The sequence below is a fragment of the Embiotoca jacksoni genome, unplaced genomic scaffold, assembly GCF_022577435.1.
Source record: "Embiotoca jacksoni isolate LCO1_2020_lvr unplaced genomic scaffold, fEmbJac1.0.p SCAF_6, whole genome shotgun sequence".
Classification (NCBI taxonomy): domain Eukaryota; kingdom Metazoa; phylum Chordata; class Actinopteri; family Embiotocidae; genus Embiotoca; species Embiotoca jacksoni.
In genome coordinates, this window is record NW_027185414.1 from 13,016,426 (window position 1) to 13,041,817 (window position 25,392).

General features: G+C 38.0%; 3 protein-coding genes across 5 annotated transcripts in view; 2 read left to right on the forward strand and 1 right to left on the reverse strand.

Moving 5' to 3' along the window:
• LOC138213029 (chromodomain Y-like protein 2) overlaps positions 1 to 15,718 on the forward strand; it is a 35,745-nt gene extending 20,027 nt beyond the window's left edge. The window contains exons 3-7 of the mRNA XM_069173835.1: positions 5,660 to 5,877; positions 11,996 to 12,168; positions 12,252 to 12,462; positions 12,549 to 12,692; positions 12,785 to 15,718. Coding sequence (XP_069029936.1) covers positions 5,660 to 5,877; positions 11,996 to 12,168; positions 12,252 to 12,462; positions 12,549 to 12,692; positions 12,785 to 12,943 — 905 coding nt within the window. The 3' untranslated portion in view covers positions 12,944 to 15,718. The remainder of the gene's footprint in view (positions 1 to 5,659; positions 5,878 to 11,995; positions 12,169 to 12,251; positions 12,463 to 12,548; positions 12,693 to 12,784) is intronic.
• Positions 15,719 to 16,106: 388 nt separating this feature from the next.
• Positions 16,107 to 18,671, reverse strand: cmc2 (C-x(9)-C motif containing 2). 3 transcript variants are annotated; one of them, XM_069173836.1, is made up of 5 exons: positions 18,402 to 18,671; positions 18,098 to 18,177; positions 17,228 to 17,298; positions 17,054 to 17,125; positions 16,107 to 16,935 (listed from the first exon to the last, which is right to left on the reverse strand). In XM_069173836.1, the coding sequence occupies exons 2-5, from the start codon at positions 18,132 to 18,134 to the stop codon at positions 16,852 to 16,854; spliced, it is 264 nt and encodes an 87-aa protein (XP_069029937.1). In that variant the 5' UTR covers positions 18,135 to 18,177; positions 18,402 to 18,671; the 3' UTR covers positions 16,107 to 16,851. The 3 variants fall into 3 exon arrangements, with proteins under 3 accessions (XP_069029937.1, XP_069029938.1, XP_069029940.1); XM_069173837.1 differs by lacking the exon at positions 18,098 to 18,177 and having other exon boundaries at positions 17,228 to 17,344; XM_069173839.1 differs by lacking the exons at positions 18,098 to 18,177; positions 18,402 to 18,671 and having other exon boundaries at positions 17,228 to 18,049.
• A 1,765-nt stretch (positions 18,672 to 20,436) lies between these two features.
• On the forward strand, positions 20,437 to 23,818 carry cenpn (centromere protein N). The gene is made up of 10 exons (XM_069174167.1): positions 20,437 to 20,607; positions 21,279 to 21,324; positions 21,447 to 21,506; positions 21,695 to 21,768; positions 21,897 to 22,070; positions 22,178 to 22,279; positions 22,487 to 22,541; positions 22,647 to 22,756; positions 22,889 to 23,012; positions 23,613 to 23,818. The coding sequence occupies exons 1-10, from the start codon at positions 20,437 to 20,439 to the stop codon at positions 23,732 to 23,734; spliced, it is 1,038 nt and encodes a 345-aa protein (XP_069030268.1). The 3' UTR covers positions 23,735 to 23,818.
• Positions 23,819 to 25,392: the final 1,574 nt, after the last annotated feature.

Genomic DNA, 25,392 nt, shown 5'->3' on the forward strand with positions numbered 1-25,392 from the left:
GGGCGACAACCTCCTTCCCTCAGCCAGGACACTGAAAATTTGTCGTGGATGGGTCATCCAGCACGACAATGACCCAAAACATATGGCCAAGGCAACAAAGGAGTGGCTCAAGGAGAAGCACATTAAGGTCACAGAGTGGCCGTGCCAGTCTCCGGACCTTAATCACAAAGAAAATCTGTGGAGGGAGCTGAAGCTTCGAGTTGCCAAGCGACAACCTCAAAACCTTAAGGATTTGGAGAGGATCTGCAAAGAGGAGTCAACCAAAATCCCTCCTGAGATGTGTTCAAACCTGGTGACCAACTACAAGAAACGTCTGACCTCTGTGCTTGCCAACAACGGTTTCTCCACCAAGTACTGAGTCATGTTTTGCTAGGGGATCAAATACTTATTTCACACAATCAAATGCAAATCAATTTATAACTTTTATATGATGTGATTTTCTGGATTTTTTTTTTTTTTGATTTTTTTTTTTTTATATTCTGTCTCTCTTAAAATAAACCTACAATTACAATTATAGACCGTTCATTTCTTTGTCAGTGGGAAAACTTATAAAATCGTCATGGGATCAAATAATTATTTTCTTCACCGTATATATATATATAATTCAAAATGCTAAATCAGATTTAAAATGCGTTCATAATATAAGTGAAACCAAACTGCTGTTCTGTTACAAAAGAAATGAAACCTCATTCAAAATCCTCGCGATGCAAAAATAACTATTAATCCAGCTGTGAACATAACTTTATTTAACCTTATGCCCTCTATGTATTCAGATAAGGGTGATAATAAAAATAAAATTAAGTGTTGTTATATAACATGCTATCCAACAGAAGTGATACAAGCAAGGTTTGTTTGTTAAACAGTGACTATCACAAGCAATGCATTACATTTTATTTTTCCATAATAAGTATTTCCTATTACATGATGATTCACATTTTTTATAAAAAAAAAAAAATACAGTATATTATGTGTGGATTGCCGTGGCACCAAAGAGCTCATAAAAGCTCCCACTGTGGCTCTTTACTGCAGGAACAGATGATAACACCTTTGAATTTCACCCCTGGGTCACAGTCCAGGCCCTGAGCCACTATAGTTAATCATTACTCGTTTTCAAAACGTCATCTTGACTTGTTTAACAGGAAATCCAGATTAGAATAAGAGTCCCATTCTTTCAATATTTGAGTAATAGCACATACAGTGTCAGTGGAAGAATTTGTTTTGGTCTATAATGACTGTTATGGGAATGTTTTGTCCTTTGTTGTAGGTGTCAGAGAGTTTTACTGTTTAGATGCCCAAGAATGTACAGAAAGTGTGTTTATGGGTATGTATATTATGTGCTTGTTTGGCTGACTATTGGCTCTCGTCTTATCACCATGGTACATATTATGCAGGACATTATATAGTCATGTGGCTATAGAGACACATTCTTGGGAACATGATAACTCAAGAAAGAAAAATAGCAGAAACTTTATATTTACACCAGTTTACTCCTCATATAGAGTGAATGATTTGGTTAAATCTTGGTGAGCATTGTTAAAAAGAATTGAAAATTGATAAGGGAAAACTGATTTTTTTTTTTTTTTTTAATGACTTAAAGTTTATTAAATTAAAACATTTTAGTAATCCAAAACTGTATCATAGAAAACGTGATAACATTACACCAGACAGAAAAGCAAAAAAAAAAAAACAATGAAATAAATAGTAATTATTCACCAACAATGAAAGATGATAAAAACATACAAATGTAAAAGAAAATGTATAGTAAAATAATGTTAATTAAATTAACAGCAGTAACATGACATGTTATGTAAATTTGTAAGATGTCAACAATGTTAGATGTCCACTCGTAGTCCTTAAGAAAAGAATGTTTAAGTAGTGTCCATTTAGCATTTCATTCAACTGCATCACCAGTCTCAACAAAGAACTGTGCACAGACAAAGCGACTATATTTACAAGTACACATAACAACATGTAACACACAAAATATCAGTACAAGTATAACTCAATTATTTTATGAGCTCGGCCTTTTAGGAAGTCAGTCAATGTGATATTCAGGAGGTGTGTTCATTGGTTTCTCTGTGCTCGCTGTGTATATTTGTGCCTGATTTATTAGACTATAAGATATGGGTTCCTTGTCACCTTACTCGGTTCTGAGATCCAGTCATGGGCCTTCTAGAGCTCCCCACTTTCTCATTATTATCTGTTTACCAATCACAATACTTTTCTGGATCCAATGTGTGAGTTGTTTTATTTTAATATTGGTCAATGGGTTGAGAATTTCAAGTATATATACAGTAGGACAAAACTCACAATCTACTTCTGCAACCTCTGTTATGTATTCATGGACTCAAACCCAGATAGTCCGCACCTTTGGGCATGACCACAGTACATGGACTAAGTCACCCCCTTGCCAAACACATGGGATCGGTATTGTTAAAAAAAAAATGTAGACCTGTATCGATACCTTGACTTTAATACCAGTTCTTGAACGTCACTTTTTGTTTTGTTACCAATTATATAAATTCCAGTTTTCACCAGTTTACTTCATAAATGTTTGTGTACAAATCGTAAGTTTTCATGCAGTTTGGAGGGGGAGAGTAACCCAGGTTATTTTCTGTAGTTGCAATTTACATATGCACTCTTGCTTGCAAGCTATCGCGATACTCTAAAGTTAGCTGATGTTCCCTACATGGCTCACCTACTCTTGGTACACCAGCTTGCCGGCTGCACACAGAGAAGCCTTCAGCAACTGCAGCGCACACAGGTGGAACAGATGTGTGGTAAAAAATCAGTTTGAAAAGCGTGACATAAGGAATCTTAATGTAAGATTTCCAAAGTTCATGTTGAGTGATTTTATATCCTTAATAGGATTTCTTTCTTTAAAAAACAAAACAATTAAAACTTGTTTTATTTTTGATGATAAACTACTGGTATTGTGAGAATATGTATTGCTATTGAATGTGTGATGGGACAAAAGGAAATCATTGTGCCTCTTTTTGTTATTGGCCTTTTCTCATAAACTTTATTTACTGTATTTAATAGAGAAAATACTAGCAAATTCTAGTTCTAATACTTTTGGTCGTCCACAGTTGTAGGTCTGCACACCAGAATGTGAATTTGAAAAAAGAACATTAGCACAAAAGTAATCTGTCCGTTTTTCACTCATTACATAGCACAATAATTTAACTAGTGATTTTGATACCATGTGTGAGTCTCTAGATGAGAGAATATTAGGGCAACAGTACCAAACCAGCCTAATGTCTATCAGTCTGGCAGTTATTATGCTATATCTACTAATCTCCTAATCCTCAAAAGACTGCCCCACTCACCTCATTCAGCACTCTTCAGCTCCACCCATTAACCAGCTACAGTGGAGGGGGTAGCTGGGATTGTTGACTGCCAGCAAAATGTGCACACAAGGTTAAGTAATTTGAACAAAAACAAATCTATCGATGCAGAGAATTGTGAATATTTATTTGCATATGAGCAGCAAGAATGTGTCAAATCTCATGTCGACCTTTTGGGAACGTATTATATCTGAAGCAAGAATTTGGAATTTGAGATGCCTGTTTAATTGACCTTCATCAGGCTGAACATCTCCATCTGGTTTGACAGTGGAATATATTTTTTTGATCTTATGAACAACTAAAAAATCTGCCGCAGCATGAAAAACAATTTCTGAAATCGTTTGAGGATTTTGGAAATGTCATCATTGTGTTTGTTTGGTTGAAATGCATCTTTACTCTCATCTTTTATAATGATCCAACTCGGGTCCCCTTACAGCATTGGTTGTTTTTTTTTAAAGCACTTTAAATGATTTCATGTTTTTGTAAATTTTTTATCATGTTTTCATTTTCTAATTCTTATTTCATTGCTGTTCCTGTGAGAAATGGCATCTCATTCAGACATGTGTTTACTCCTATGGACATGGTTTGCGTGATGATTTAAAAAAAAAAAAAAACAACACTTGAACTTGATGCAGTGAACTTGAATTTTGAAGCAGTGTTGTCACATGAATTAAGCACTGTCAGTGGACATTTTTTGGCTCAGGGGCACCACAATATCAGTCTCCCATTCTTCAGGCATTTAAAGGACATCATATCATCTCGGGTCTGAGTTTTAGAGAGCTTGAATTTATTTTTGCATCTTAATACAAGAAGTAGGCTACCTGCATTTATTTTTCATTATACCTTAGAAATTGTTAGACCTGTTTTTTTTTTTACTAGTTTCTACTAAGTCTACCTCTTTACTGCATTATTCATCTAGAAATCAGTCACGCTTAAAAACACACACCAAGGTTATTTTTTAGAGCTTTTATGTAGTTTCAAACTGACCCATCGTGAGACCCAATGTTTGTGTTGTCATGTATAACTTATTTGTGGGTTTTGTTTTAGTACCACAACATCACTTAAATGTACTTAGGTAAGGGACCTACGCATTGCTCTTTTCTTTTATCCATTCACCTGAATGAAAGTCCACAGCTGAGATTGTGGTACTCAGATTTCATAGAAATCTTTTGTTTTAATACAGTCAAATTAAAGCCTTTCATGGAATAATGTTGGTCCATTAGATTTTATACTGCTCCCATAAAGTCAAGATTCCTTTGTGTGAAAAGGCCTTAAGATTATGTTGATAATGTGAAATATTAAAGTTATGACAGCAACGACATTCATTTGAAGGTTGAAATGTTAATGCAATCAAGTTAAAATTCATTCAAAAGAGTTTGTGTAGAGTGTCAATTTACATATTCGAAGGTACTTCCAATCACACGAGACAAGTTGTGTAAGAAATGCTGTTTTTTTTTAGTTCAAATGTTCCCTTTATGTTTTAAGTTGCATAATTTTCTTGCTGCAGTCACATCACAAATTCAGATATCTAGTAATATCTTTCTGTTCATTGTTCATACAGTAATCAACATTTTTAGTTTTCTATAAAACACAGAGAAGCAACTTTCTTTTCTATAGGACATGGAAAAATATTGAAAAAGTCATAGTTAATAAAATAAAAAATCTGATTTAAAAAAAAAAAGGTACTTTTCTTTTTAGGAAAATATGCATTTATTAGGCTAAACACAAAACGTATTTGAAATATAAAGTAACATAAAAAAGACTCCAGGCCACAAGAAAGAGAACTTTATTTCCTCAGCTCATTGTCAAGGAGCAATGGTGCACTTCAGATGCTACTTGTACTGATTACTACTAATCTGTTCACACTCTGTATAGTGCAGTACTTTATCATAAACATGTCCCAAAGAAAAACCAGCCACTCAGTCACACAACTTTTAAAAAGTCCACAGTTAGAGCACATTATGTAAACCGCTGCTTTAGGTGATAATGTCACTGTTTGAATTGAAAATGAAGCTCAGTGGTCCTGTTTATTGTAACTATCCATTCATATTTCAATGGTTCTTTCGGCTGCAGCTTTGATGTTCAAGCAGATTTTTGTTGAAGACATGTTAACTACAAGTGATTTAGGACATAGAGTCTGATCAATAGACTGTATGGACTCGTAACTATGTCAGCCAAGACACATTTTCACACTAAATTTTTTAAAGTAACATTACAGGTTATTTATTTGTGATTTTTATTAGAACTCTTCTAATATCTACTCGGTCCTTGAAGATTGATTGACTTGTTCTGTCATCCCTCGTATGTGTCAGGCTCCCCTCTGGCCAACGGAAAGATGCACCTGCACAGCTCAGTAAAGCGGAAGATGGCCGAGGAGAAAGGCTACGTGTTTGACAAGCGGCTCAGGTACAACGTGCGACAGAACGAGAGTAACTGTCGATTCCGTGACATCGTGGTCAGGAAGGAGGAGGGCTTCACGCATGTCCTGCTGTCCAGCCAAACAACAGACAACAACGCCCTGACACCAGAGGTTAGGAACAGGAATACTCTCCCCCACCCCCCACCCCTCCCCACACACACACACACACGTTGTACTATTTAAACACACAATTCATGTCTGTTTGGCCCTTGTGTTTTGTGTTTCACTGGTATGTAATAATGCATCAAGATCTACTGTACATTTCATTAGTTTTGATTGGTATCCTAGTTGCCATGGAGCTCTGCTTGGGTAAAATAAATAATGGAAGTATCCCCAGTAACTGTTGTAGAGATGCACTGGAGCTATGCACTAACCCCCCAACTGCTACAGGGGCGCTTTTCAGGACACATCTTCAGAAAAGTGTGGTTTATTTGACAGCTGCCACATGTGAGAGTGTTCGCTGCATGAATCGTAACGCTGGGCACTGTTGAAAAAGTGACACAGTTTCCTCAAAACAGCCTCCTGCCAAACAAGACTTCTACAAATTTAGTAATTAGGGGTGCATATAATCCAGCGTGATGCCATCTGTTGTTACTGCAGCAAAATACCAGTTGAACTAGTGAGGAAATTATGCCGCAAGTTTTTAGAGGAGAACATTATGTAATTAGAGAACTGAAGACCCTAGAGATGCTTTCCAATGATTTCTACTCCTTGCTCTGTAGGAATAACTCTCCCTTTGCTCCCAGTGATTGTAGTGTTTCCAAAAGAGCGTAGTGACATCTATTAAGTTTTGTTGGTAATGTTAACATGCTGTAAACCCAAACAAATTATACTTTTAGAATCGTATTCTCCAACACAAAATAAGCTTTTAAAATAAAATAATCTGATTTGCTGTTGCAGTTACAGAATTTGCTTCATGAGTATTTGACCTAACATAATAAAATTCTTGGTAAATTATTAAATTACTCACATTTAGAAAGGTGTCATGTCAGTCAAATTCCCTCCGTAAAATCAACATATAGCAGTAAAACAAACTGTTCATCCTGTCATTTTCTATAATCCATCATAGGGATGGAATAACTATCAATGTCGGTCTCTTCAACAGTGTATCCAACATGTGTTGTAGTGTTATTATTACCACTGTAACAATTTGCTGTTTAAGAGGTTAACTCAGAAATATTTGTAAAAGTCCTTCATTAGAACACCTTACTTCACTCTTTTTGAACACATTTTTTCAAACACCTGTCTGAGTTGCGCTGCAGTAACTGTAGGTCTCTCTGTGTGCGGCCGGCTAGCTAGCATCTACTGCTAGCATATGAGGCATTTAGGGCACATTAGTCAATTGTAGCCAATATTGTCCATTTGGGGGCATTTATGGAGCATTAGTAAATTGTAGTGTCAACAACAGAGAAAACAACCTGGATCACACTCTCCCCCTCTAAACTGCATGAAAACTAAAGATTTCTTCCGCAGTGTGTAGTGTCATTTTATGTTTCTAAAAATTTACTTTATGAAATTTGTATAGAAAAAACGATTATTTTGGAACCGGTATGGAGGTTGAGAAACAGGGACTGGTATCCAAAACCTTTGAACGATACCCAGCCCTAGCTGAGGGATCGGGGCTTTGGACCAATTTCGGGTGCAGTGTGTTTTGGGGTTTGAAAACCACTTTGAAGTGGTGTTTGGAAACTGTTCCTCAACTATTCCGACACGCCTGCTACACATGCAATCACCAGGGGTGTATGCTCATGTGTCCTTCTCCTCTCTTTGATCGGATGGTGCACTGTTTGGGGGTATTTCCAGCTTCGACGGATGCGCAGTTCATGTCACCACATTTTTCCAGGGCTTGTTTAATGTTGAATTTCTCCCCTTCCTTGGCTGCTGTGTCAGTGGGGATGCTCTGTCGGCTCTGTGATACAGCGTCAGATTCTTCCCTCACTTGTCCACATCGCCGGTGTGGTCCTGGCATCCGTCTTTTTGTCAAGCATTATGAGGAACGTCCGTTGTGTGCCGATGTCTCTGTTGTTTAGCAAGTAGGGCGAATTTCTTTTACTGCCTTATTATCAACTTCCCATGTTGCTCTAGACGAGCCTTCTGCATGAAATCAATCACGCGTTGGAAAGAGCTCTCAACTAGATACGATGTGAGTCCATTGAATGTGCCTCTCTTTGACTTCCAAAGCATCGATGTTGAAATGAATTTGTTTCACCCATTCATTCAACAGCTGAGTCTGTTCCTCCTATAGGATCTTGTTAGCTTGGTAGCCCTCCAGAGCAGATTTCATTTGCAGGCTCTAAGGTGTAATCCCGCTCTGTCTGTATCAGAGGCTGAATCTCTGGTGGGTCATGTAGTCTTCCATTTTACATGTCGCGTACCAGTTTAGGGCAGTCAAAATGTTTTAATGCAGACTCAATAATCTGGGTAGAAAAGTTGCATCAGTTCATTTTGCAATGTTGTGACGGCAGCTATTCCCCATTCATCTGTGAATAGTGCACATGACCATGGTAATTGATGGTTGCAACTATTTCCATATGAAACCAGTTTCCAGTTTCATTGTTATTCAACCATGCTGGTTTTAGCCATTATGCAACTGTGCTGTTTATAAGATTGGGGATACTTGCAGTCAGCTGAGACTAATAAAGTCATTTGGATGAGTGATGAAGTGTTTCTCCCTCAAAACTTTGTGTCCAGATGAACCGATGAACTCAGTTTCCTGGGATTTTCTACTGGATTATTGAACATCCATCAAGATATGCATCTGCTGATACTGGATGTCATTTAATGGATGGCTATCTGCTCTCCAGCTTCATGATTCACTAGTTGAACTTGCTGCCTGCAGGAATGTATCAGCCGGTGATTGGTTGCTCCTTTCCTCACTTCAATCAGCAACAAGCTGTTCAATTTAAATTCCCCCAACTGCATACCAGCAGCAGTTTTTGATCCGTCAAAAAGACAAATGTTCTTTTCAATCACCTACACCTTTTGAAACGTTTGCGAATTGAATCGTTTCGATAAATGAAAATGCAGTTGTTGTTTTTTAGACAGTTTCCTTATAGGTCTATTAATATGATACAGGATTAGCCACAGATAATAGCAGGTATCACAACAACCCACCTCTGGCTCATAACTCTAAGCAAACAGGATTTCCCTCCTCTCAGATTGTAGGTTGTGTCTCAGATCCTCCACAGAGGGTGGTTCTGGCTTTGATACAGCGTCGTGGGCACCGCAGCCTGTACTTCACAGACACTGAAGTGGCGTAAACTGTGTGTGTGTGTGTGTGTGTGTGTGTGTGTGTGTGTGTGTGTGTACTTTAATGTGTTACAGTAAGCCCGTAAGCTGTGCGCTTATCAAACAGCTCAGATAGCTCCTTGTCTCTCTTTCTTGTCTTTGAAGCTAAAGGAGCAAGAGAGTCTGCGGATGTCCTTACTAAATGGCTGTAGCTGAAAACATCTTGAAAAATATCCCAGTTTCTTCCAAACACTCAGTATTTGCTTTAAGTAAGAAAGTCCCCCGAGCTATTAAGTGGTACTGTTTCTGTCACCTGTTTGGCCTAGTGAACTGTTGCTTTCCTATCCTTTGCTACATTGTGTTTTTGAACCAGCCTTGTTTTATCATTTGTACTTTTTTACTATTCAATAGTTTGATGATAAGAACCCTGAAGTGTAAACTGAAACACACGAGTAAACAAAGAAAGATCCTTGAATAATTGTTGTTGTTTTTTTTATAGAGGATGATCTTGTGTTCTCTAAAACTGTGAATAATAAGTCCAAAACTGTTGTGCTTAAAAAAAAATGCCAAAAAAGTAGTAACTGGAAACGGGGAAGAGGTCTAACTGAAACAATGTTTCTCACACTGACTGAATATTAAATTTATGACAAAACATGCAGTCCATACCTCACAGCAATACCATTAGTGTTTGCGCACTGTTTTTTTTATTTATTAATTTTGTTTAGGTCCTGTGCTTTAACTGTGATATAAAATAACGGACACTACAACAAAGTGAAGTCTCGGCTTTAATTACAGTAGGTTTGCAATATAAAAACAACTGTTCGGGAGATGGAGCCCTTTTAACACACAGTGCCCAGATGTTTCGTGTCCTCCCTGGTGGTGATGCTCTCTTGATCTCTTGGTTGTTGTTGTGGAATGCAGCTCAATGGAAATGAGATCAGGTGAGAGACTCGACCGGCCGAGGATACTCCACCTCCTCATTCTGAAAAGTCTTTTTTTGAGTTGGTTGGTTCGGCAATGAGTGACAAGAAAGCATGGGTCGACCTCCTGGTGAGCATTCTTTACCTGCTGTGTGGTCAACAAGGCATTTTTCTTTATGGTGTAAATTTTTTTTTTTTTTTGGTCATCCCAAAGATTTGTGCTCCAACCTACCAGGTCGTTTGCCACTGACGTAAGACACACAGCTGCCCAAAAAACATTTGCTGTTGTAGCCAAGCGTCCACTAACTTCAGGGCACATGTTGATAAAAAAAAAAAGGGCTACATATCCCAAACAATACCTTCAATATTGCTAAAAAATCCACTGAAATTAAAGCTGAACTTGGCACTTTAATGTAGTATCAAGTGTTTTATTTCAGATTGAATGTGCTGAAGCACACAGCCTGAATTAAGACTTGTAAATTGTGTAACTGCCCAGATATTTCTGGTCTGTAGTATGTTTGTTTGACTGATTCACTTCACACCCCTAAAGCTTAATTTCCAGGGAGCCGATGCATATAATTTCTTTGTTGTTGAAACCATATTTGTTTGTCTATAAATATCATCAAGATCTCCACTTATTGCACACGAATGTCATGTCATCTTTCTCTCTGTCTCACAGAGTGTAACCAACATCTGACTGTCTCTGCTTCATGTGCAAGAGGAGGATTTTAACACACTTTGCTAAACATCATTTATAGTCACACACAACACACTTCAGAGGACATTGCATTGACTTTCAGTCATTTCCTGGAGACTTATCTCAACTCTAATAAATACCACTACCGACCTGACCCGAACGCTTGAACAATCTACGTTATGAGGACTTGTTGTTTGACAATGTGACTGTGTAAAAAGACCTACATCCCCACAACATGAGTAATACAAGTACACACACGCGTGCCCAGATAGCCCATCCAGTTAAAACTGCAGGGGGCAGATTATGTGCTTGGTGAGACACGGAATTAAGTTCACTTTGAGGTTGAATGGTTAATATGGGTCAAGGGTGATAATCTGATTAAAATGCAGCAACAGAGTGTTGGCTGCAGACAGGGATGTGGGTGGGAGGGCTGGGGTTTTGTAGAGGACTTCTTATCAGGTTGTCTGTCTGATAACGTGGGCTCTCTCCCTTCATCATCACACGAGACAAAGGCCAAACACTTGTCTGTTTATGCAGAATGATGCATCGCTGATAATAAACGTGTCTCTGCACCGAGTGCTATATTGCGCCCATGTGTTGCGGTATCATACTGCAAGCATACTTAACTGAGGGCTTAATTGTTTTTTTCATATCCCCCTTCGAGTATCTCCTATGAATGAATGAAGATTAAAAAAAATTCATCTAGAAGTTGGCATGCCTTTTTCTTACCACACTGTAGGCAGAAGGGGTGGCTGCTGTCAACACACAATACAGTTAAATCAGCTTGTCAAGGAAACAAGCTGCCCACCAAGTTATCACGTAAACACCTTACTTACATCTTACCCCTGCACAGAAAGTAACAATAAACGGCCAGAAACAAAGCCACCACCAAATTCTCACCTTTAAATCTCCATTGAGGAGACAACCTCTGACGGGCCTGTTCATGCACGTTGTAGTTGTACAGAATGTAAGAGACTAAAAGCTTATGTTATTGTTTTCTTATAAGATAAACAAAGGAAGAATTTAAACTAGATTTTTTTTTTTTTTTCCTAAATAATCTACATTCTGTGACATGAACAAGAATCCTTAAAGGCTATGAAATATTTTGATGTGTGTTGCAGTAGTTGAATAGCCGTCTTTTAAGACACACTTTTTAGTCACCATTAGCTTTCAGCACTGTACGAAAGAAGACAGTCCAAGTGTTGGCTACTTTTACTCAGGTCTGTGTATCTGCAATAAAAAAAAAAATGTATGTAGTGAGTGGATCTCAAGCCTTACTCTGAAGATTCAAAACCTAGAGCTCAAAACATTTTTCTTCCCAGCTATTCCTCATGTGTCAGAAGAGCTGAGAATGTAATCCCCATCTTTTCCTCTTTCTCTTCAGATCATGAAGGAAGTTTGTCGAGCTTTGGGTAATGCAGCTGCTGATGACAGTAAGTTATTATTGCTCAGCTCCGTGGGGACGGTTTTCTGCAGTGGCCTGGAGCCGTCTTACCTGATTGGGCGTCTGTCCACTGACCGCAGAAAAGAAAGCAGCCGCATCGCAGATGCTGTACGGTAAGAAGTCTTCCCACTGACTGTTTTGTCACTTGCGATTAGTCTTGACAGAGCTTGTACTGATTGTTCCGTGACCCCTTTAGGGACTTCGTGCTGGCATTCATCCACTTCAAGAAACCCATTGTGGTGGCAATAAACGGGCCTGCTCTGGGTTTAGGGGCATCCATTCTGCCGCTGTGTGATGTGGTGTGGGCCAGTGAGAGGGCCTGGTTCCAAACTCCATGTGCAGCCCTCCACATCACCCCCTCTGGATGCTCTTCTTACACTTTCCCTCAGATCCTGGGCGTTGCTCTGGTATGTGCCTGCAAAATCAAGGCTTTTGGCAAATTCCACTTGATGTAATTTGATTCCTCCTGAATAATTTCCCCCTCTGATTGCAGGCCAATGAGATGCTGTTCTGTGGGAGAAAACTCACAGCACAAGAAGCTTGCAGTCGAGGTTTGGTGTCACAGGTCTTCTGGCCGACCACATTCAACCAAGAAGTGATGCTGCGTGTGAAGGAAATGGCATCGTGCAACAAAGTGGTAGGTCCTAATCTAGACAACCCAGAGGGCAAAGCTGCCTCTTGAGTGTAACCCAGTTGACCCTCTCCCCTGTCTGTATGTGTTTTTAAAAGGTTTTAGAAGAGTCCAAATGCCTGGTAAGGAGTATCCTCATGTCAGTCCTGGAGGAAGTGAATGAGAAAGAGTGTCAGATGCTGAAGCAGCTGTGGTGTTCAACCAAAGGACTAGAGGCGCTCTTCAGTTACCTGCAGAACAAGACGTATGAGAAGTAACCATCCACACCCAGGATTGTTCAAGGTAATCAGCGTGAGGCTACATCCAGTGTGAGGAGCATCCGGGATGACAATGCTGTGATCCCAAACTGCATTGTGGGTTTTCTTTTCCATCCATCAGCAGAGAGGATTGTCTGGATTTCTTCTCGCCTACATATCTAACAACAAAATAAGTTCCTTCGTAATCATGTTTGGTAAAACAGCTTTTATTTTATTTTTTTCTTTATTGGACCCTCAACTGTCCAGATGTCCATTCTCTATATTTATGGAGTCAAAGAGCAAAGGGCCAAATGTGCATTCTTTAAAGCAGGGAGGTACAGGGTGTATCTGTACATATGTCAGAATGTATGAAATCAATGTATGTCTGGCTGCACAGGATAAAATGATGGTAATATATATTAATATATATTTATTTCATGTGTGTAAAAGAGTCGCTTTATGTACATAAGATGCATTTTTCAGGGTTTTCTTTTAGTGGCTTATTGTTTTGAGTTAAAGTGTAAAACCAAAGTTTGCATTAGGACACTACTGTTTGCTCCCTAACATGCACATTCCCTCCTTCTCTGTATAGACTAAAGAAAACCTGCCACAAACGCTCATACATGTCCGTGGATCACATTCAGTACCTACTCAAAATATCTTACCATAAAATGTTGTAAAACAGAATAAATTTAAACAAGATTGACAATTTTGTCATCATATTTTCATTATTCACATTCAAAAGTTGTGTGTTTTGTAGTGACGTTATTCTCATAGAATATTCGCCATCTGTTAACTGACATGTGGATTAATTCTGAATTGTGGTGATTTTGGCGTCTGTCTTTGGTTCCCTTCACCTGCAGCAAAACCAGCAGGTGATTTATTTTGAAATAAAAATTCACACAGAATTTTTTGCAAATCAGACAAGTAAAAATAAAGGATAGTAGAAGAGCAATGCAAATGTGAGCACCAGTTATATATAACTAAATTAATTGATGGCACATATCAAATAGGAAGATCAATAATGAAGTTTATCCCACTGTTTGAGCTACATACATGCAGCACTGTGATGGTTCAATTGTATAACATGGCTTCCCGTTATCACTGCAGATAGTTATTGTGTGAAATGTGCGATTGTCTTTTGAAAAGAATCAGATGACCATGTTGCTATTGGCTGACAGTTGTACAAATTTTAGCGCACACAAGAGAGATGGTTATGGCTTGGTCCTCAAGTGTCCTCAGTTGCCAATCAACAATATTGTGGAAATGGAACATTTGTGTCTCTGGAGTCAACTTTGTCTTTATCGGCATGTGATGATCCAAGATTTCACTAAATTTTATATTGCGCTGTATTATATTTAGGGATCTATTTTGTTTTCCCCAAAATGTAAATGTATGTAGGTCTGTGTAAATTGTTTTGTAAATCTTGTCCATTTTGCAGTCGTACACATGCAGTACAGAAGAAAAATAAAATATAATGTAGACTGTTTTCTGGAACTAATTGCATGTAATATACTGTATAAATGTGTTGCCTGTCTGAACACCTTGTATTTCAGGGTATGTTTTGTACCAGCATTGTAAGTACTGTTAGAAATGTTGCCGTTTATTTTTCTATTTATTTGAGATGACTGTTTGGTTGTGCAGTGCCATGTGGTTTCCTTTGCTCCAGAGGCACCCCGACTCTCCTTCTAAATTACCCCCCCCACCCACCCACCCACCCCCAACAAAACAAAGAAAGAAAAAAAAAACATTTTGATGAGCAAAATGGGTTAGATAATTTCAGAAACACTATTGTCACTGGATCATTTCCTTTTTTAATTACAATTATTAGATTAAATATTTAAATATTTTGTTGTAAATTATCAAAGGCATGTCAAATAATTTTATATATTGTTTAAATATGAACTAGTTGATAAAAAAAGACCTTTGTTGTATTTTGAATTTGTCAATTTCAAGCTTTCAAGACTTTGTCAATGTGCCATGAAGTTTGTTAAATGATTTTCAGTCCTTGGTTTCCTTTATTGTCGTAGATTGCCGGGAATAATTAATGGTTTGATGAAGCATTTTTTTTGACATTTTTAAGTCATGAAGTGCTGAATACAATTGAGCACGCGTCCACTTAAGCTCATGAGAAATAAAACATTTGTAGTTTCACTGAATGTATTCTTTTATCCTGATTTAATGCAGAAAGGTGATTCAGCACATAAATATCAAAATTAACATGTTCTCAGGTTTGTGAACAAAAACATCATGACTTTTATAATAGGTCACATTTTGTAATTTATTTTTGGTGAAAGGAGTCCCTGTTCACTTCGACTATATTCTTCATCAGATGGTAAATAATAGTTAATATCCCCAGATTCTCCTTTGCTTTAGAGACCGAAGAAGAGGTGAGAGGGACTTGTGATGTGGCTACTGTACAGCATCATGGATGCTAAACACTCAGGTCCGCTGAGATTAATCACACTGGTCCATCAAGACATATTTTTTCTTTAATGTATTTATTTTTTCTATAATTTTATTCAGTGTCACCTGAGACAGAAAAAGCATTTTGAATCACTGGTTTCTCTTTCAGACTCCACATCCAAATTCCCACCTCAGCATTTGTTTGAAGTGTGCTAATTCTATGTAAATTAGTTATGATTTTTTTTTTTTTTTCAAGAAAAAAAAAAAAAAGGACTTATTTTTGTTCCATTATTTATTATAAATGTATTTTAGACAGGTTTCTGTGTTTTTATAAATTTGAACCACCCTATCTTGTGTGTGTTTCATCATTCATGGTTTTTTTTTTCTCCACATTGTCTGAAAGCACACCTTGGGGTGCCTTACCCATTTAAATATCTGTCAAAGACTAAACCATACATGTGATGGGTAGAGTGGGCTGCTTCAAATAAAGAAAACAGTACTTTCATAATGTGTGTGTTTTTGTTTTGTTTTACATTTGTGAAAACCCTAACTGGGCTTATGTCTACAGTCTCTTTGAATTTCCAGTTTACTTAAACGGTTTACAACTTTGCTTTGGTTCTACTTATCAAGCCAAGAGTCACTACAATCATTTAAAATACATAAAAACACATCACATTTGAACATGTGCTTGGTTGATTTTTTTTTTTTAAGAACTCTTAAAAAGATTAACACCTTGTTGTTTCACTCTGTTTTAACACCAAATCAAAGCAAGAATGGATTCTTAATTCAATTTATGGTTTCACTTTATTTTAAAAGAATTCATCTCGAATCAGTATGATTCCCCATTCAAACAAACTCTCAAACAACAACAACAGCAATGTTCATGAGAGTGTGTTTACACTGAGTAACCCTCCCTGTTTTCACAACTAGTTTTCAGGTACCAGAACCTCCATGAGGGGTCCTGCCAACAGACACAATGATTGGCTGAAAGGATCCTGCCGACAGCTGCACTAATCTCTCTGATGGAGCAGCAGCAGCAGCGTGCTGCTAATAGAGTTGAAAGTATCGATGATGCCCAAAAGCAAACTTTAATCCTAAGTACTGGATGCTCTTGTTTTTATGTTCACCCAAATGCTTTGGTGGCGCAGCAAGTTTTAGTCGGTGCAGATGATTAAAAAGTCCAAAATGTGTTCGTGGACCTGTAAGAGCAAGCTTAACCAGGGTTGTCATTGCTGACACATGATCCCAACGTTTAAGTAAACTCACTCATGTTTCTATCGACTATCAAAATAAGAGTAATAAGCATTAATATATAGTAAAAACACGTGCACAAGATGATTTACACTATTTTATAATATTTAGAGGTGTAAATGTTAATAAAAACCCACACTGCTCCGATTTTACAAAGAGAAAGTAACAACTCCTCTTCCTCTTCCTCTTGACACAAAAGCAGCAGAGGAAGTCTGTTACACAACGTCATGCTTCAGTCAATGTCCCAATAGATGAAGACGCTAAACTGTGATTCACAGAGGCTCCTTGGGCCCTTCCTTCAGCTTCTTTTTCATATCTAGTGCGTGCTGCTTGCTGCGCTCCCGTTTTTCCAGTCTCTGTTGGAACGGTTAAGACACAAAGAAAACATTGATCAAAGAACAAACAAAACAAAGGTCAAGAGTTCCGAGCGCTTATTGTGTCTTATTCACAAACGAAAAAGAAAACCTGACAGACCTCTATCTTCAGGCACTGACGCATAGCATGGTCAACATCATTACATGTACCGAAGAACTTGAGGACATGGTGCTGTTGGGAACGTAAAACAGGATTTACATGGTTTTGATTTTTTTTTTTTTGTCTGTACACGAGAATCACAAAGCACCACAGGAACTTAAGAGAGCTACGTACCTCCGTGTGGCACTGCCTCAGACGAATGATTAGTTCATTACACTCATCCGTGTGCAGGTGAGGTGACAGGTCAGGGTGCATTCTGAGTTAAGGGTTTACTGAACCACTGCAGCAGTACTGAAAAGCCACAAACAAAAGGAGCACTGAGAACATACACACATCTATGAACTGTCTACAAATATTGCATTAAGGCTCATCCACAGGTAGGGCTGCAACTGAGGATTATTACCAATATTGGTTGATGTGTTGATTAATTACTGAATTTTGTCTCAATCAACAAGTCAACAATCAAAACGTTTACAGTTTCTCATCATGAGGACTAAAGATTCCCCTTTTAAGAAGCTGGAATCAGAAAAGTTTAAAAAAGACGACATAATTGCCATTTGATTTTCTAATCATAAATTAATCAACAAATTCAGTTATCACTGTAGCTCTGTCCTGAGATCAGATGTTTGAGCTGATGTTTTTTTTTGTTTTTTTTTTATGAAAGTCATTTTCCGATGATTTAAAATAGAGGAAGGCAGAATATTCTCACAGCTAACAATCTAGAACCGATGTTTTTTTTTTGCTTGACATATATCGTGAACAAGTGATTTCAACAAAATTGTTTTCGACTAATACTCTGTAAAACCATTTATGAACCACTTTTCTAATTGTTTCTGCAGTCATGCATAAATAATGTATGAACAAAAAGCTGGGGGATGTGAACAAAAAAAAAGTCACACTATTTTTGGCCAAATGCCTCAATATCGATATTGTGACAATTTTTGGAAGGAAATTAGTTGTGCTTTCACAAAATATAATAAAGGGGGGGGGGAGATAAAAAAAAAAAATAATAATAACATCAGGGGCACTTCTTCTAAAGGATACTAACGCCTCCCCATCCCTCTCCCTCCTGAGCTGTCATTGTGATGACGGGGTTTTTATTTTTCTTTCCAGAGGACACTTACCTGCAAGACACAAAGACAGAGAGAAAGCGGAGACAACACTGTGACCCATGCAGCAAGCGTCATGGCATTATGACCCACCTACATTCACCGAGCGGAGTCACGTTAACCAGGCTGGGAGACTCCGGGTCAGGGTCGCGTTGAAAGACTTTAGTTTTGCATGCCGCGTATCTACCCGGTTTATTTAGAAGCCGACACTGTTGCACGACCAGCCGAGTGTAACTTACCTGTGGAAAGGTTGCGTCATGTGACGCTTTCCAGCACACCTCGGTGAAAAGTCACGTCAGCTAACTGCTAGGCCTCAGCTGCAGATGTCGTCGTCTTTCCCCTCCCTCCCTCCCTCCCTGCAGTACAGCGACGCAGGTTACTGTGATACCTCTGTAGTTTGGACTAAATTTGCTGTTCTTGTACTGACACCGCTGTGACCCGCAATAGCAATAAAAATCCTAGAGGACATGCTGCCTGTTACAACTCCCCCCCCCTTGAAGCTTTCGTAACCGTGTAAGTGCAGCTATTTGAGTGACATTAGTCATCAGCGAATCAGCGTCCGCGTTTTTTTACTCAATCCACCAATCGCGTGCGTTCCTCCCACAAAAAGGTGACGGATGTTTACAGGAAATACAAGATAATTCCCCTCCAAGTTCCTCTGTTTTTGTTTTTGTGGTTTGGAGTATTTATAGTTTTGCCAGCGTTTCATTTAGATATTTGAGAAACAACAACAACAACAATTACCAGTACTGTTGTGATGCAAACTGTATGTATGCTGATTCATTGAAGTAATAGCCAATGCGATGGACCTCTCAATGATTCTGTTGAACAATGCTACTTTTGTATCTCACAAGCCTTTGAGATGATAGTTGTTCAGACCAAAAGAAGTCTTCAGTTTGTTTAAAACATGCAGAAAATGGATAAAATAAAGGGCATAAAATAAAAATAGATAGATTTAATAATAAATACATTAAATAAAAATAAATCACAAGAATTTATGTTCAAGATGAATTGAATGCTGTCTTATTTTATCTTAAAACATCTTAACTTAAAACACATCAGCCTCCTCCCTTAATCCTATAATGTCACTTCATTATAGTGTTATAGGTGGTTTGCTCCTTGTTGTGCCCAACGAACTCCATCTGAGTTCCCTGAGCACTTTGAGATAGAAGATACTGCTTTGTTCAAAAGGTCATAGACATGTTTTTTTGAACTCCATAAATTTGAGCTAGTTGTTTTCTTTTAATAAGTTTATAGCTACACATACAACTGTGACGACACCTGTACTTTTCCTCTAAATCTACAAATTTTGCTGTGTTAGCAGTATGTCAACCATTTGGCGATTATCGAAACATATTTTAACTACAGTTAAAAAAAAAAACAACCTTGGGCTTATTAACCATTTCCATATATTTTACTGTTGTTTTATTGCTTTCCTGTACCTATAATGCTGCTGTAGTGGAAAAAAAAATGTCCCCTTGTGGGATTAATAAAGTATCTATCTATCTATCTATCTATCTATCTATCTATCTATCTATCTATCTATCTATCTATCTATCTATCTATCTATCTATCTATCTATCTATCTATCTATCTACCTATCTATCTATCTATCTATCTATCTAGTCCTCATTTGTTATCATCCCTCTAAACCCACATGATTTTAAAATAACTGTTCAAAACGCCCGTACTTTATACGAAATCTAAAATTAAAAATATGACAATCACATTGTTGTTTTTTCTTTACTCTCCCATTAATCATCTCAACCCCTCATAGTTATCTTTGAAGGGGACCCAGCTCATATTTTGAGTACAGCTGGGCCAAAGTACCTGTACAATAGATGTTGAAACCAATTTCACTTAACAATAAAACATGCTGGCACAGGGATGCATCTGTCTCAATAATCTAGAAATGAATATACTCCAGTTATGGGTACATTACCTTTAATATTTTAAGTAGACTACATTTGATTGACAGTACTGACAGTAGAGCTTTTGCAGGTCTTTTACCTGCAATTTGCAGCGTCCTACCGGTACTTAAGTAAGGGATGTAGTACCGCGCAATAGTTAATAGAGGTCGTATCAGCAGCTGCGGTACCAGAAGTACTACCACCCCAACACGAAAGAGGGCGCTAAAGAAAGCACGTGAGACGTTCCAGCGACATCTGATTGGTTGATTCGTGTGCGCTCGTAAACGCGGTTTATTTGGAAACTCGACTTCGTCGTCTTCTCGGTTTCACGCAGTAGCAGCCAGATTTAAGTTACTAAGGAAGAATGGATGACTCTACCAAGCGCTTGTTTCAGCGACTCATTAGACGGATACCGTCTCCAATGCTTAAAACAACGCTGGACCGGTGGGGCCGTTTGACCGCGGCCCAGCTGCAGGCCATGGATTTTACTCAGTCCAAATGGGCGTTAACAGACAAGTTACTCGGCGTGTGCGAGGTATGCGCACATTTCCGTAAATATAAGTTGTGATATGATTGTTAGATACGCCGCGCGATAACAGACATTGGCAACATAATTATAAGGTAACAACAGTGCAGCAGATGGTGGTTGGCAGTTTGGAGAAGCAGGTAGCTGTACGACGGAAGCTTAGTAATACACTGTTGTGGTCGGGGTCAGCAACTAAACATGTGTTAGACACCTTTAAAAAGGTCCATCTAGGAGTGATCCGTACAAGGTTAGTGAGCAACTTTTACAATATTTCCATCGCCTTATCTTCACTTGCTTTTCTCAAAGCCTGACTCCATTGACTAAAACAGTATATTTTACCCGCAAGAACAATGGAGTTGCTGGTTTACTGATGCCTCGGTCTGTTAGTTTGTTTGTATTATTGCCGGACTGTGGTTGTGTTTTGACATGTTAGTCCCGATCCAAACTAACACCAAAATACTGACCTCGATCTGCAGCAGGGAGCCATATGTATATTGACTGACTATGGATAAGTAGCTCTAGTAATCCCACCTGAGGCAATCATAACTGTCTCTTTAACGTCATCCCACTTAGATTTAACAATTTCAAACCATGTTAATATTTTTTTTTTTTAATGAAATCCACCTCATTTGGATTCAGCTAGCATTGGTGTAAACTTTCTGCACTTGATTTCTTTACAGGAAAATGAACTGGCTGTTAAACACATCACAGAACTTGAGATGATACGTGAGTCAAATGAAATGATTTTGTTGTTTACACTTAGGTAACACCAGCGCAACCTAAGAATAATCATACAACGCCATCAGTCTATTAACACCTCATGTGTTGCTTTGGTTTTATTGTCTCAGATGTCATTGAGAATCCAAACCAGGGGATGTGGTACGCCCTCCAGCTCATGGACCCTCAGGGTATGTGACAACAAGAGTATGCTTTCTAGTTTATAGAAACCAGGAAGGTGGAGTTAACAGGTCCAAGAAAAATATTGATTAACTGGATGTTTGTGGAAGTTATTACCTCACATTTCTGGAGCATTTGCCTGAGATTTGATCTGTGTCCCTTCTTTCAAAGTATGTTAAATCATTTTTCTGTTTTCTAGATGATGCTCACGCAATAGAGTTGACACAGTTCAAGGAACAATTCAAATCCCACCTCGCTGAGCTGATAAGACCGGTAAACCAGATATTCCTCCTTTTTTACGCTGCAAAATCCCACTATATAGTCCAATCATTTAAAGGACATTTCATGCGCTTTGTGTTTAACATCCCACATTAAAGTCTGCTTTTGACGTTCGATTACAGGTGTCTGTCAAAATAAAAAAGCACACAGATGATGCTGTATGGATTCGAATTGCGTGGGGAGACGGCTTTTCTCGACCCAACCACCTGAAGCCAACATATGTTGTTCACTATCTTCAGAGCCCCTACGTGTTTGTGACGAGCCTCACTTCAAAGCAAAAGCCCCTGTTAACCCAGGTGAGGAATGAGTTCTGTGTTTAACCCTCCTTGTCGTTTGTACAGTTTTTAGGCAGCTGTTTTTGTGTGTTTTGTCCATCGCTTCTAAGAAATGGTGTTCTTTGCAGGCCTTGACTCAGGCCACCAGATATGAAATTATTAAAGATGCTAACCTCAGTGGACGGAACCTCAGCGCCATCAGAGACCTGCTGATGAGGCAATACCAACAAGTATGTTTGCTGTGATTTTGTTGGAGAACTATTTACTGGTTTCACTTTTTTCCTACTTTCTTGGATTGTTTTTGTTGGTATGTAGTGTTTTTATATTCAAATGAGTGCCTTAGATGATTAAGTTTAAGTGGTAGTTTTATAGTAACCTTACTAATTTATGGCTAGTCTTGATGTTGGGTTGGATCTTGCCTTTTATTTTTCCCTCAGGTTTTTCCCTCGAGGTATTCAAGCCCTCTTGCAGAAAAAAAACAGACTGTCTCAAGTATGTGTTGCAAATCACTTGATCTTGCCTAAGCTGCTTAATATATTTGTATGATGTCACACATGCATGACAACATTATTTATTTGGTTTTATTTATGTGTGCAGACGTCCATATAGAAAATGAACAAGCTGAGGCTGCAGCAAACAGACAGCAGATGGCCCGTCATGCCTTCGGTGATGGGATGTTACCTCAACTACAATCTGCCGTTTACAAGGTAAAGAATAGCAGTGCAATATCAAAAAAGAAAAGGCACAACTCACCTTGTCAGCATGTTAAAGATGCAAAAGTTCCTCATAACTCTGTACGGTAAATGTCTGAATTACATTTTGTGTTGATCTTTTTTCAGCTGGAAACTAAATTCAAAGACCAAACTAATAAGACCATGACAGAGCGTGAAGAGCTGTTTAAATGTGTTGTTAAATTTACAAGCACCAACCTCCTGGAGTCATTCAGGCACTCTGCATCCTCAGGTAACAAGAATTTCTCAGCTACAGCCTTGAAACAAACTATTAATGCCTTAGGAAGGTAAATTATGTTCATGTAACTCTGCAGTAAACTATTTTTCCTACTACTGGTAAAACCATAAATGCCCATAAGAGGGCGCATACACACACTCGGGAGGAAATATCCATACTCTAATGCTCCTGCAACATTGTCCATGTTACAATATTCATTGTGGATGGCGCATGATTGGGATACATTTTTTTTTTTCACCATTGTGTTCTTGAACCTTTCTTACTTTTCAACAATCCTTTGAGGACTCACCACATCCACCAGTGTAGGTGGACACACTGATAGCAACAGTGAAAGCAACAACAGGAGAATCCTGTTTTTCTTAGTTTAGGCACCCAATTCTCATAATCGACTCAAAATATTTTTAAGGCATCTTTTTCTCACATCTTAGCTCCTCCCTTAATATTAATGCATCATGTGCCTGATTTTTGAACAACAATATTTTGCGTGTTCTAACTGTGACATAAAGTTGTGATGAATGATCTTGTCAACAGTTCTATAAATAATTATGAATACAGTTCAACCCACTTATGTATTTTTTTTATTTTGTATTACAGGAATTGCCTCCACCCCTGTTACACCCCTGCTCTCATCTATTCCCTTAAAAGGAAAGAATTATTTTGTCATCACGGACAATGGCCTTGGTCCCTCTTCACAAGCGCGCCAATCACAGAACTGATGACAGGCCCTTTGATTTGAAGGACTCACCGGAGGACCTGTTCTTATTTCTACCTTGCTCTGTCCATCCATGGTTTTCCTTTACAACTCTTATCACTGATCTTTGTGTTAATAAAGCTCTTGAAAAATCATGGCCATCTGGAGTTCAGAAGCCACTCATTTTCTTCTCGCTTTATATATAACTCCAGATAGTAGTTGTGACTTTATTCATATTTACTGTATGAATTTAAAATAAAAGCAGGATTTTTAATATTCTTGAAGTTTTACAGTGTGTTTTAAGTTTTACCCAATATATTAGTTTTCATTCCATCTCTTTCTTATGTTTTTTTTTTTTTTTTTTTTAAATAGGGCTGTGCAGTAATGTTGAGTAGTGAATGACCTGCAGGAAGTGATGTAGTGCTTAACAGTTTGGTATTTACATGCAACTTGTTGCATTTAAACTCTCCTATCTGTGCAAACAAAACAGGATAAGTTAAAATTTTTGAAGTTTGTCATAAACAATACTCGTAAGCACATGCATACATTGAAAGAATGATTGGTCATTGAAATCAAACTTCTGTCCATATTGGCAACAAATTCCCTTTCTAACACAGATGGAGCACAGAGCAGAAGCCTGATGAATATTGGTGGTATATTCTTTGGTCTGATGAAACCAAAACACATTTGTTTGGATCAGATGGGGCCCAGTATGTTTGTCATGAGTGTTGACGAGGACCAGCACAGTGCCTGACGGCATAGTGCCAACATGTGAAAGTGAAACATGGAGGTGAGAGAAGGTTGTGTGTGCAAACTGTAAATGAGCTTATATTTATGGATGGCACTATGAATGCTAGTTTGTTTAAGCAAATGTTGAATAGAAATGTAATCATGTTCTCAAGAAGCTTGGCAGGAGAGGAATTTTCCAACACAACAACTATCCCAAACATATTGTGACAATAACAACAGTTTTAAATTAGGCACCATCTAAGTGGAAAGGCGAGCTACAAAACTCAGAAAAAGAGAAAGTGAAAATCATCCTCTGTGAAGAATGGCAGAACATTTGAGTAATGCATGCAATACAGGTATCACTGAATCTGTCATCAAAATAAAGGCAGACCTGCAAAAAGATTAAAGTATCTTACTAATCAAGGTTGTACTGACTTTTGTTTCAGCTGGTTTCTTAGATATGGACCTAATTTAAATGTAATTTGTCAAACACCCTGTTTTGAAATTTAATTGGCATCATTCCTCTAATAATAAAAACAAAAAAACTGCAATGACAGAATTTATAATAAATATCATTTTTTTGTAACATTGACCAGAGTTTTTGTTGTTGTTGTTAGGTTAGGTAGTTACTTTATTAATCCCCGAGGGGAAATTTTTTTCGCTACAGCAGCATACAGAAGCAATAAGATAATAATAGAACAATAGAAAAGCAATAAAATAGCAGTAAAAAATATAAATATAAAATGCACAGTATATACAGTACAGTATATATCTATATATATTATATTGTTGTTGTTGTTTTTACCAACTATTTTGCAATGAAGTGAAAAAAATAAATGTTTGGCTTCAATATCATCATCCAACACGCTTTTTTTTTTATTCAACTGGTCAACCAAACTAGTTTATTTTGTAAAACGGAAGTTTGCGCGTTGCCCCAGAAGTGACGTAGCTCAG

What these genes read in the sequence shown, in the direction of transcription:
- cmc2 (XM_069173836.1), bottom strand. Translation starts at nt 18,134, where the DNA reads ATGACAGCTCAGGAGGGAGAGGGATGGGGAGGCGTTA. An exon ending in TGAGGCAGTGCCACACGGAG is followed by an intron (nt 17,126 to 17,227) that starts GTACGTAGCTCT and finishes CGTTCCCAACAG; the next exon opens with CACCATGTCCTCAAGTTCTT. An exon ending in GTCAGTGCCTGAAGATAGAG is followed by an intron (nt 16,936 to 17,053) that starts GTCTGTCAGGTT and finishes CCGTTCCAACAG; the next exon opens with AGACTGGAAAAACGGGAGCG.
- cenpn (XM_069174167.1), top strand. Translation starts at nt 20,437, where the DNA reads ATGGATGACTCTACCAAGCGCTTGTTTCAGCGACTCATTAGACGGATA. An exon ending in CACAGAACTTGAGATGATAC is followed by an intron (nt 21,325 to 21,446) that starts GTGAGTCAAATG and finishes TTATTGTCTCAG; the next exon opens with ATGTCATTGAGAATCCAAAC. An exon ending in AAAAGCCCCTGTTAACCCAG is followed by an intron (nt 22,071 to 22,177) that starts GTGAGGAATGAG and finishes TGTTCTTTGCAG; the next exon opens with GCCTTGACTCAGGCCACCAG.